This window comes from Garra rufa, unplaced genomic scaffold (genome assembly GCF_049309525.1).
Source record: "Garra rufa unplaced genomic scaffold, GarRuf1.0 hap1_unplaced_003, whole genome shotgun sequence".
NCBI lineage: Eukaryota > Metazoa > Chordata > Actinopteri > Cypriniformes > Cyprinidae > Garra > Garra rufa.
Genome location: NW_027394278.1, coordinates 3,820,079 through 3,832,820, shown reverse-complemented (window position 1 = coordinate 3,832,820; position 12,742 = coordinate 3,820,079). Strand labels below are relative to the sequence as shown.

Genomic DNA, 12,742 nt, shown 5'->3' with positions numbered 1-12,742 from the left:
TAGTTGGGTTATTCTTCAAATTTTTGGTTTTAATCTGCAGTTATGTTGTCTCTCGGTTATAATTGGGTTACCCTTGGGTTGTGGTATAAGTTGTGCCTTGATCGCAGTTAAGTTATTCTTCATTTGCGGGTAGAATACGTTTAGCTTGGAGCTGAATTACTGTGTTGGTTCGGGCCTAGATTTAGTTCCTGGGTCTACCAGTGCTAGGTTTAGGCGAAGTGTTGGTTCGGGCCTTGATTTATTTCCTGGGTCTACCAATGCTAGGTTTAGGCGACGTCTTGGTCCGAGGCTAGATTTAGTTCCTGGGTGTACCAATGCTAGGTTTAGGCGAAGTGTTGGTTCGAGGCTAGGCGACATCTTGGTTCCAGGCTAGATTTAGTTCCTTGGTCTACCAATACTAGGTTTAGGCAAAGTGTTGGTTCGGGCCTAGATTTAGTTCCTGGGTCTACCAATGCTAGGTTTAGGCGACGTCTTGGTCCGAGGTTAGATTTAGTTACTGGGTCAACCAATGCTAGGTTTAGGCGAAGTGTTGGTTCGGGCCTAGATTTAGTTTCTGGGTCTACCAATGCTAGGTTTAAGCGACGTCTTGGTCCGAGGTCAGATTTAGTTGCTGGGTCTACCAATGCTAGGTTTAGGCGAAGTGTTGGTTCGTGGCTAGGCGACGTCTTGGTTCCAGGCTAGATTTAGTTCCTGGGTCTACCAATGCTAGGTTTAGGCGACGTCTTGGTCCGAGGCTAGATTTAGTTCCTTGGTCTACCAATGCTAGGTTTAGGCGAAGTGTTGGTTCGGGCCTAGATTTAGTTTCTGGGTCTACCAATACTAGGTTTAAGCGACGTCTTGGTCCGAGGTCAGATTTAGTTGCTGGGTCTACCAATGCTAGGTTTAGGCGAAGTGTTGGTTCGTGGCTAGGCGACGTCTTGGTTCCAGGCTAGATTTAGTTCCTGGGTCTACCAATGCTAGGTTTAGGCGACGTCCTGGTCCGACGCTAGATTTAGTTCCTTGGTCTACCAATGCTAGGTTTAGGCGAAGTGTTGGTTCGGGCCTAGATTTAGTTTCTGGGTCTACCAATGCTAGGTTTAAGCGACGTCTTGGTCCGAGGTCAGATTTAGTTGCTGGGTCTACCCATGCTAGGTTTAGGCGAAGTGTTGGTTCGTGGCTAGGCGACGTCTTGGTTCCAGGCTAGATTTAGTTCCTTGTTCTACCAATGCTAGGTTTAGGCGAAGTGTTGGTTCGTGGCTAGATTTAGTTCCTGGGTCTACCAATGCTAGGTTTAGTGTCTGAAATCCTGGTTTGTCGACATTCTTGAATAGGATGAAATCTTTTGTATCTAAATGCTAAATGAAATTATTTACAGTGAACCAGGAGGCGATAGACCTGTCTGGGCCACACGCCCCCCCAAAAAGCCTGTCTGGGCTTAGGTTCACCTCCCCCTCCCACATCTCCTCCCCGCACAAACAGGAAGGAGACATCGGAGGGAGCGAATTTCAAATCGCATTCAAAAAACAAGCCCCTATAGAGGATTCTGTGCGTAAAATCTGGTATGTCAAGTCCGATGGCTCTGGCGAAGGTTAGGTTAGAAAAATTACAACAGCTCCCCCCAACCTAGCACCCGTCTAGGAAAGTTTGAAGTAGGGAGACTGAGGATAGTGCACGGGCCGACGCATGTCTGACTATACCAAGGAAGCCTTTATCTATCTCCCATTCCAGGAGAATAGCCTTAGTAGGCATGGGGCTAAGAATGTGGAAGACCAGGAATTCGGTTTCGGTTAGATTTAGTGCGAAGGTTGGTTCGAAGTTCTATCTGAACATCAATCGGCTCTGGGAATGCAAAGTTTTTGACTAAACTTACTCCAGACCAGCGAATCAGGCAGTAACCCGAAAGTCACTGCCCGATAATCCTGATCGGGCATTGCATTCCGTCAGCGAGTGCTGTTTAAGGTTTCAAAATTGACTGCGACCAGCCTTTGCTCAAATTGTGGTCAAGTTAACGTCAGGTAACTCTTAGCTTGTAGATCTGTTGTGTTGGGAAGACTAGGGTTCAAGTCAGTAGGGCTACGAACGGTAGGTTTAGGTTAAGTGTTGGCTCGGGCCTAGATTTAGTCCTTAGGTCTACCGACGGTAGGTTTAGGTTTAAGTGTTGGTTCGGGGCTAGATTTAGTCCTTAGGTCTACCAACGGTAGGTTTAGGTTGAGTGTTGGTTTGAGTGGTGATAGATCAAGTAGAAGATGCGTATAATATTCCTTCAAAGAGGCAACTCTTGCCATACTTTCTCTACTCCCTCAAAGTATGGTTACGAGAGGGAAATGTTTAAGACACTTCATCAGTAGTGGACCTCAGATTCATCGGGTGTTTCGGCACTTTAAACACTAGACACCCTCCTCTGAGGCGGCCCGCCTTGGTTGATCATTTCCAGGCGAGTGTCTCATAGCCAATTGCTAATCGAGTTTAGTCAGGCCCACAATCGTGTAGTTGGGGCCTGGTTTGAGTTTTGAACGAATTTGTCCTTTAAAACGAGTTTTAAAAACATTAAATGCTATTACTTGCATTGAACAATAAAGCAGTACCAGTGTAGGTTGAAGTAAATTAGAAAGAGCAATGTAAAAGTCAAAGTTAGATGTCTAATAACAGAAATAAGGACTGAAATGCCGCCCTAAATGGCCTAAAACAACCACGTAAGGTCAAAGGTCAATCTGTAATTTGAATGTTTAGATAGTGGAGTTAAAAGGTTATGTAGCCATTGAGATTATTTAGAGGCCTTAATATAATAACCGAGTCTAAAATAGCATAATTTAGGACTGAATTTTCCACATAAGCGCCAAAAAAGGCAACGGACGGCGAAAGGTCGAAGGTCGTGACTGGCGGATGTCAAGCATCAAGCTTCTACCAGACCTCCCTCCTAAAAGTTATGGCAACGCAAACAGACATCACCCTCACACAAGGATAACCGCTGGATGCGATAACTTCTGAAGATGAATGGAAATTAATCCCTGGTTTTGTGTTTCGGCCTACCTGACTATACGACGGTGAGTAAAAAAATTTTGAGATGACTATCCTTTTGGAATCCTCCCGGTCCATAAAGTATATCTGCAAGTTTTCTTAAGTTTTTATGAAGCATAAGTAGCTTTTTTTAGCCTTTTTAAACCGATTTTTACAGCAGTAATTTGCATATGCAATTCAGCTCAGCCAATGTGTGTTTTTGGCCTGTTTTTTGGTGGAAAAAGGGTGTATTTTTGTTGCTGTGGCGCTTGTTTGCGGATCTATATCGTATAGATATTCTGTTTCTGGTGCCAGTCCATTACTGCTAGCATGCTAATGCTAATATTAATCAATTAACTCTTAAAAGAACACTAATAAGGCTAAAATACTGTAATTAATGAGCTTTAAATGTTAATCTAACTTGAGCTTAAATCCTCTCACATCCGCTTAGATCCCATCTTTCAGACAAGAGAATGGCTCAGGCTTTTATGTTAATTAAACCTAATAAAGTGCTATTAAGGTTAAGAAAACATATGGAATACACTGCAAGTAAGCTATAATTACGTTTCAAATTGACTGCAACCAGTTTTTGCTCCAGTTCTGGTTAAGTTACCGTCAGGTTACTCCTAGGTTGTGGTTACGTTATGGTTACGTTGCTTGAAGGTTATAGTTGGGTTATTCTTCAAATTTTTGGTTTTAATCTGCAGTTATGTTGTCTCTCGGTTATAATTGGGTTACCCTTGGGTTGTGGTATAAGTTGTGCCTTGATCGCAGTTAAGTTATTCTTCATTTGCGGGTAGAATACGTTTAGCTTGGAGCTGAATTACTGTGTTGGTTCGGGCCTAGATTTAGTTCCTGGGTCTACCAGTGCTAGGTTTAGGCGAAGTGTTGGTTCGGGCCTTGATTTATTTCCTGGGTCTACCAATGCTAGGTTTAGGCGACGTCTTGGTCCGAGGCTAGATTTAGTTCCTGGGTGTACCAATGCTAGGTTTAGGCGAAGTGTTGGTTCGAGGCTAGGCGACATCTTGGTTCCAGGCTAGATTTAGTTCCTTGGTCTACCAATACTAGGTTTAGGCAAAGTGTTGGTTCGGGCCTAGATTTAGTTCCTGGGTCTACCAATGCTAGGTTTAGGCGACGTCTTGGTCCGAGGTTAGATTTAGTTACTGGGTCAACCAATGCTAGGTTTAGGCGAAGTGTTGGTTCGGGCCTAGATTTAGTTTCTGGGTCTACCAATGCTAGGTTTAAGCGACGTCTTGGTCCGAGGTCAGATTTAGTTGCTGGGTCTACCAATGCTAGGTTTAGGCAAAGTGTTGGTTCGTGGCTAGGCGACGTCTTGGTTCCAGGCTAGATTTAGTTCCTGGGTCTACCAATGCTAGGTTTAGGCGACGTCTTGGTCCGAGGCTAGATTTAGTTCCTTGGTCTACCAATGCTAGGTTTAGGCGAAGTGTTGGTTCGGGCCTAGATTTAGTTTCTGGGTCTACCAATACTAGGTTTAAGCGACGTCTTGGTCCGAGGTCAGATTTAGTTGCTGGGTCTACCAATGCTAGGTTTAGGCGAAGTGTTGGTTCGTGGCTAGGCGACGTCTTGGTTCCAGGCTAGATTTAGTTCCTGGGTCTACCAATGCTAGGTTTAGGCGACGTCCTGGTCCGACGCTAGATTTAGTTCCTTGGTCTACCAATGCTAGGTTTAGGCGAAGTGTTGGTTCGGGCCTAGATTTAGTTTCTGGGTCTACCAATGCTAGGTTTAAGCGACGTCTTGGTCCGAGGTCAGATTTAGTTGCTGGGTCTACCCATGCTAGGTTTAGGCGAAGTGTTGGTTCGTGGCTAGGCGACGTCTTGGTTCCAGGCTAGATTTAGTTCCTTGTTCTACCAATGCTAGGTTTAGGCGAAGTGTTGGTTCGTGGCTAGATTTAGTTCCTGGGTCTACCAATGCTAGGTTTAGTGTCTGAAATCCTGGTTTGTCGACATTCTTGAATAGGATGAAATCTTTTGTATCTAAATGCTAAATGAAATTATTTACAGTGAACCAGGAGGCGATAGACCTGTCTGGGCCACACGCCCCCCCAAAAAGCCTGTCTGGGCTTAGGTTCACCTCCCCCTCCCACATCTCCTCCCCGCACAAACAGGAAGGAGACATCGGAGGGAGCGAATTTCAAATCGCATTCAAAAAACAAGCCCCTATAGAGGATTCTGTGCGTAAAATCTGGTATGTCAAGTCCGATGGCTCTGGCGAAGGTTAGGTTAGAAAAATTACAACAGCTCCCCCCAACCTAGCACCCGTCTAGGAAAGTTTGAAGTAGGGAGACTGAGGATAGTGCACGGGCCGACGCATGTCTGACTATACCAAGGAAGCCTTTATCTATCTCCCATTCCAGGAGAATAGCCTTAGTAGGCATGGGGCTAAGAATGTGGAAGACCAGGAATTCGGTTTCGGTTAGATTTAGTGCGAAGGTTGGTTCGAAGTTCTATCTGAACATCAATCGGCTCTGGGAATGCAAAGTTTTTGACTAAACTTACTCCAGACCAGCGAATCAGGCAGTAACCCGAAAGTCACTGCCCGATAATCCTGATCGGGCATTGCATTCCGTCAGCGAGTGCTGTTTAAGGTTTCAAAATTGACTGCGACCAGCCTTTGCTCAAATTGTGGTCAAGTTAACGTCAGGTAACTCTTAGCTTGTAGATCTGTTGTGTTGGGAAGACTAGGGTTCAAGTCAGTAGGGCTACGAACGGTAGGTTTAGGTTAAGTGTTGGCTCGGGCCTAGATTTAGTCCTTAGGTCTACCGACGGTAGGTTTAGGTTTAAGTGTTGGTTCGGGGCTAGATTTAGTCCTTAGGTCTACCAACGGTAGGTTTAGGTTGAGTGTTGGTTTGAGTGGTGATAGATCAAGTAGAAGATGCGTATAATATTCCTTCAAAGAGGCAACTCTTGCCATACTTTCTCTACTCCCTCAAAGTATGGTTACGAGAGGGAAATGTTTAAGACACTTCATCAGTAGTGGACCTCAGATTCATCGGGTGTTTCGGCACTTTAAACACTAGACACCCTCCTCTGAGGCGGCCCGCCTTGGTTGATCATTTCCAGGCGAGTGTCTCATAGCCAATTGCTAATCGAGTTTAGTCAGGCCCACAATCGTGTAGTTGGGGCCTGGTTTGAGTTTTGAACGAATTTGTCCTTTAAAACGAGTTTTAAAAACATTAAATGCTATTACTTGCATTGAACAATAAAGCAGTACCAGTGTAGGTTGAAGTAAATTAGAAAGAGCAATGTAAAAGTCAAAGTTAGATGTCTAATAACAGAAATAAGGACTGAAATGCCGCCCTAAATGGCCTAAAACAACCACGTAAGGTCAAAGGTCAATCTGTAATTTGAATGTTTAGATAGTGGAGTTAAAAGGTTATGTAGCCATTGAGATTATTTAGAGGCCTTAATATAATAACCGAGTCTAAAATAGCATAATTTAGGACTGAATTTTCCACATAAGCGCCAAAAAAGGCAACGGACGGCGAAAGGTCGAAGGTCGTGACTGGCGGATGTCAAGCATCAAGCTTCTACCAGACCTCCCTCCTAAAAGTTATGGCAACGCAAACAGACATCACCCTCACACAAGGATAACCGCTGGATGCGATAACTTCTGAAGATGAATGGAAATTAATCCCTGGTTTTGTGTTTCGGCCTACCTGACTATACGACGGTGAGTAAAAAAATTTTTGAGATGACTATCCTTTTGGAATCCTCCCGGTCCATAAAGTATATCTGCAAGTTTTCTTAAGTTTTTATGAAGCATAAGTAGCTTTTTTTAGCCTTTTTAAACCGATTTTTACAGCAGTAATTTGCATATGCAATTCAGCTCAGCCAATGTGTGTTTTTGGCCTGTTTTTTGGTGGAAAAAGGGTGTATTTTTGTTGCTGTGGCGCTTGTTTGCGGATCTATATCGTATAGATATTCTGTTTCTGGTGCCAGTCCATTACTGCTAGCATGCTAATGCTAATATTAATCAATTAACTCTTAAAAGAACACTAATAAGGCTAAAATACTGTAATTTAATGAGCTTTAAATGTTAATCTAACTTGAGCTTAAATCCTCTCACATCCGCTTAGATCCCATCTTTCAGACAAGAGAATGGCTCAGGCTTTTATGTTAATTAAACCTAATAAAGTGCTATTAAGGTTAAGAAAACATATGGAATACACTGCAAGTAAGCTATAATTACGTTTCAAATTGACTGCAACCAGTTTTTGCTCCAGTTCTGGTTAAGTTACCGTCAGGTTACTCCTAGGTTGTGGTTACGTTATGGTTACGTTGCTTGAAGGTTATAGTTGGGTTATTCTTCAAATTTTTGGTTTTAATCTGCAGTTATGTTGTCTCTCGGTTATAATTGGGTTACCCTTGGGTTGTGGTATAAGTTGTGCCTTGATCGCAGTTAAGTTATTCTTCATTTGCGGGTAGAATACGTTTAGCTTGGAGCTGAATTACTGTGTTGGTTCGGGCCTAGATTTAGTTCCTGGGTCTACCAGTGCTAGGTTTAGGCGAAGTGTTGGTTCGGGCCTTGATTTATTTCCTGGGTCTACCAATGCTAGGTTTAGGCGACGTCTTGGTCCGAGGCTAGATTTAGTTCCTGGGTGTACCAATGCTAGGTTTAGGCGAAGTGTTGGTTCGAGGCTAGGCGACATCTTGGTTCCAGGCTAGATTTAGTTCCTTGGTCTACCAATACTAGGTTTAGGCAAAGTGTTGGTTCGGGCCTAGATTTAGTTCCTGGGTCTACCAATGCTAGGTTTAGGCGACGTCTTGGTCCGAGGTTAGATTTAGTTACTGGGTCAACCAATGCTAGGTTTAGGCGAAGTGTTGGTTCGGGCCTAGATTTAGTTTCTGGGTCTACCAATGCTAGGTTTAAGCGACGTCTTGGTCCGAGGTCAGATTTAGTTGCTGGGTCTACCAATGCTAGGTTTAGGCAAAGTGTTGGTTCGTGGCTAGGCGACGTCTTGGTTCCAGGCTAGATTTAGTTCCTGGGTCTACCAATGCTAGGTTTAGGCGACGTCTTGGTCCGAGGCTAGATTTAGTTCCTTGGTCTACCAATGCTAGGTTTAGGCGAAGTGTTGGTTCGGGCCTAGATTTAGTTTCTGGGTCTACCAATACTAGGTTTAAGCGACGTCTTGGTCCGAGGTCAGATTTAGTTGCTGGGTCTACCAATGCTAGGTTTAGGCGAAGTGTTGGTTCGTGGCTAGGCGACGTCTTGGTTCCAGGCTAGATTTAGTTCCTGGGTCTACCAATGCTAGGTTTAGGCGACGTCCTGGTCCGACGCTAGATTTAGTTCCTTGGTCTACCAATGCTAGGTTTAGGCGAAGTGTTGGTTCGGGCCTAGATTTAGTTTCTGGGTCTACCAATGCTAGGTTTAAGCGACGTCTTGGTCCGAGGTCAGATTTAGTTGCTGGGTCTACCCATGCTAGGTTTAGGCGAAGTGTTGGTTCGTGGCTAGGCGACGTCTTGGTTCCAGGCTAGATTTAGTTCCTTGTTCTACCAATGCTAGGTTTAGGCGAAGTGTTAGGGTTAGGTTAGGTTAGGGTTAGGGTTAGGGTTAGGGTTAGGTTAGGGTTAGGTTAGGGTTAGGGGTCCAAGAATCCAAATATCAGACCAAGTCTGATATCGGTTAGGCACTGGCGCACACTTCAAGAACCCGCTTCAGTGCCATCTTCAAGAAGGATTCCCCCCAAAAAAGCATCTCTACATGTTTAAATTGTCCATATTGTTGTTAATGTTGTTTATTAGGGTCTGTGTCCTGTCTCCCCTCTTAACAGGTGTATATTTATTAATCTGATGTCTTTTAATATTGTTTGTATGTGTATTTATGTATTTTAAAGTAATCATTATCAATAAAAATATAAATGTAAATCTATTCTCCCAAGTACCTGCATGTCCATCAGATGGTAAAGGGGTATGTTGTGTCCCTCTGTTCACTCTATGACCATTTAACCCCCATGTATGAAATCCCTATAATTAATAATTAATTAATAAAATAATAAAATAATAAAATAGGGCTGTAACCCCAAGGGTTGACCAAACTAGGGTTGAGACGCCTAGGGTTCACCATCTTAGGGTTACCAACTCAAGGTGTACGTCAACTAGGTGTGCCTCCATTAGGTTTCCTTCCGTTAGGGGTGTTTGCACAAACTCCAGTGACTTTAGGTGTTAGGCGTGTGGGGGTGTACAATGTAGACTAGAGTGTCTTTTAGGTGTTAGGTATGAGGGGATGCATGCATAAGGGTTTGGGACTTTAGGGTTAGGGGGAGAATTGGTGCAGGATTAATGATTAAGGAGTTAATTAGGGCCCGCTGGATCATGCCAGCAGACACACCTGAACTCCATAAGACTTCCAATCATCGCAGTGTGATTTTTTTCTTTTTTCTAGAACAGAGACACAGACCCTAAAGCCTCCAACATACTGACTAAAGGAAAAGGCAGACTTAGAAGAAAAATAACCACAAAAGTTGAAATGGAAAGATAAAAAGATGGACAGAAAGATTACGCCTCGTTTAGGCCTCTGGGGTAGAGAGAGTCCAATTTTTTGATCCAGACTCTCTCCGCCCTGAGCCTCTCCGAGAGCGTCCAAAAGGGGTTCGATTCCAATCCCGAAACTCTGAGGGCATCCAGGCCGTGCATCAAAAAGTGTCTAACCACATATCGCCTTTTTTCAATTTTATTACGAATATTGTAAGAATGTTGGCAGATTCTGAGTAGCAATTTGTTTTTTGTCTGCCCAACATATTGTTTGTGGCATTTGGAGCAGGATATGAGGTATACACAGTTTGATACATGTGCTGATATGTTTCTCTGTACTTGGAAGAGTTGTTTGTTAGTTTTGTTCTGAACCATTCTTTTGATCACAAAGTGTTTATAAGCTGCGGATCTACTCACTTTACAAGATGTTGTAATTTTGCTACAAACCAAGGTATCCAATAAGTTCTTGTTTCGTTTGTAAGCCGCAATTGGTCTATGTTTAGTTAGAAATTTAGTTGGTTCCATAAATTTTGTGAAATTTTCCTTGGTTGCTCTATTTATTTGGATGCTTTGTTGTGAATAAAAAGACACTAATGGTATGATTTTGTTTCTGATTTGTATTTTCTTGGTTGGATTAATCACAAAGTTGGTGAAATCCCTGAGCACACTTCTCAAATAGCTTCTCGAATACCCCCGCTTCTTCAAAGCTTTAAAGAGAATTCCCACCGCAATCTTGAATTCTGATGTTTGTGAACATATTCTATGAAAGCGGAGAAGCTGTGATTTAAGGATTCCTTTGAAAGTATGCTTAGGGTGGTAACTAGCTTTGTGCAATAATGAGTGAGTGTCCGTGGGCTTAAAATACACTTTGTAATCAAGCTTATTGGTCATTTCAAACTGAGGTCCTTTATAGGTAATGAGATCCAGAAAATTCACTGAGTTTTCATCAATTTCGTATTTTATCCTAATGGATTTTTGATGACGGTTCAGATGGTCAGCAAACTCAACAAACTCTTCTTTACTGTACGTCCAGATGCCCCAGATGTCATCTAAAAATCTGAAGTACGAGAAAGGTTGGAGATGAAAAGAGGACAACGCAGTTTGTTCCCAATGGGCCATAAAGATATTGGCGTAAGAAGGCGCAAACTTTTTGCCCATGGCCGTTCCCTTGGTCTGTAAATAAAATTTAGAGTCGAATTCGAAATCGTTTTTAGTTAAATTAATTTCTAGTAGTCTTAGAATGAAATCATCTGGTCTTTTCAAATCAGGGTATTTGTTCATACAATCTCTTACGGCCGCCATTCCGGCTTCGGTCTCTATGTTGGTGTACAAACTGTCAATGTCCATAGTAAAGAGAAAAGAATTAGTTGGGAGAATGAGATTTTTTGTTTTAGAGATGAAATCGTAAGTATCCTTTAAGTAGCTGTCGTGACGTTGCGAGATGGGACTGAGAAAGTGCTCGATGTATTCTGCTGTAAAATAAGTCTCGCTGTCGCAGTCCGACACTATAGGTCTACCAGGAGGTACTTTATATGGTATGCTCCACTTCTGTGGTTCTTTATGTATTTTGGGTAATAAATAGAACCTCCTCGGTCGCGGTGTACCAGAACCAGACAAATAATCTCTCTGTTTCCCACTAATAATTTTTTCCTCATACATCTCCTCCAAAATTTCTCGTACTTCCAGCATCGTTTTTGGGTAAATTGGTTCTGTGAGAGAGCAATAGTGCTCTGTCACAGAAAGCTGTCTCTTTCCTTCCCAAAGATAATCTGTTTTACTCATGATGACGACGGCGTTTCCCTTGTCGGCCCCTTTGATAACGATATCCGAATTGTTTTTAAGTTCTCGAATTGCTTTCCTCTCATTTTTACTCAAATTCTGTTTTTCTAAAAGACCCCAATTCAGGTGTTGATACGCGTACCAATCTGCTCTGATTAAAGAGTTCACCTGGGGCGGCAAACTAGAAAGAGCAGGTGTCCAATCAGAATTATGAGTAAAAGGAATTCTTTTTTTCTTACTTTTTTTGCCTTCGAAGTAGGCCTCTAATTTAATACGCCTGTGATAGGCCTGTAAGCTCTGTAATAATTCTAGTTTTTGTGTTTTGACGCTATCAGGGACCATGACAAAGGAAAGGCCTTTCTTCAGAATTGCCCGCTGCTCAGTTGTCAAGCCGAGCGGGGACAAATTTACTATAAGTTTTTCTTGACTACTTATTGGGTTGATGGCGTCAGCAAGTTTAGCGACTGAAGCCAATGTTCCAACATGTATTTGCCCGTCGCTGCTGTCCAGTGCACGTTATCGTTCTCGACTTGAAACTGGGCAACGGGCAATAGTTGGAGAAAGTTGAGATTGTCCTCGATATACTTGTTTATGTCCTCAAGATATCTTTGTTCATCGATCGGAAGCAAGTCACAATAGTTAATCAACGGTATTATGATTTCAGTATGTGGTAGTCGGGACCTAGCTACCCTGTAAGCCCTCTTAATCTCTGTGTTTGTTGATGTGAAACATCTCTGAGATCGATTATTAATTCCGAATGATAGTAACAATACTTCCGGTTCCATTGCAATTGTGGCTTTCTCCACAAGATTGCCGGCGTGTTGAAACTTGGCGCCTGGAAAACTGTCTATCTGTAGATCAGAAATGTTGAAGGCCGGTATTCTCGATACATTTGAGTCCCCGATTATCACATATTTTTTCTTTAGGGTTAGGCTCCAGTCCACCTGTTTACGATCAGTCCTGATGTGACGGTACGGTCTACCAACCGACCTTGGTGTGGTGGGTGTTTGTGGAGCCGCTATTGTGACTTGCTTCTGAGGCGTTTGTTCTAGCTGTAGTGATTGGGTTGTGCGTACCCCCTCTTTGGGTCGCACAACAGTTATCTGTCCTTCTACTTTCTCTGCCACCTTTTTGGGTGAAGCCCGTGTCATGGAGTTAACTGAAAACTCTGAAATTTGAGCGTCCAGAGAATCATCAGAAAAAGGAGGAGGGGGGCTCTGAATTCTAGTTAATGAAGGGAGTGACTTTTTGGTCTCTGCCACCTTCGATACACTGGGGATTATTCCGGATGTGCTAGGAATAGCATCAATGTGTGAACTTTTTGGTCCTTCTGTGACGGCTATTTCTACACCTCGTTTTAGGATTCCCTCTTGAGCCAAAATATTAGCAATTTCTTCATAATGCTTCAGCTGTTCCTCAGTAAAACCTTCCGTAAAGGTACCTTCCTGTTGTGTGTCAGGGATTTCAGTGATCATTTCTGTGATCTTCTCCTGATC

At 43.1% G+C, this 12,742-nt stretch overlaps 1 protein-coding gene across 1 annotated transcript in view; it reads left to right on the top strand.

Annotated features, from left to right (window-relative positions):
* LOC141309773 (heparan sulfate 2-O-sulfotransferase 1-like) overlaps positions 1–11,590 on the top strand; it is a 14,520-nt gene extending 2,930 nt beyond the window's left edge. Inside the window, exon 5 of the mRNA XM_073832554.1 lies at positions 11,582–11,590. Within this exon, the coding sequence (XP_073688655.1) occupies positions 11,582–11,590 (9 nt within the window). The remainder of the gene's footprint in view (positions 1–11,581) is intronic.
* The last annotated feature ends 1,152 nt before the right edge of the window (positions 11,591–12,742 follow it).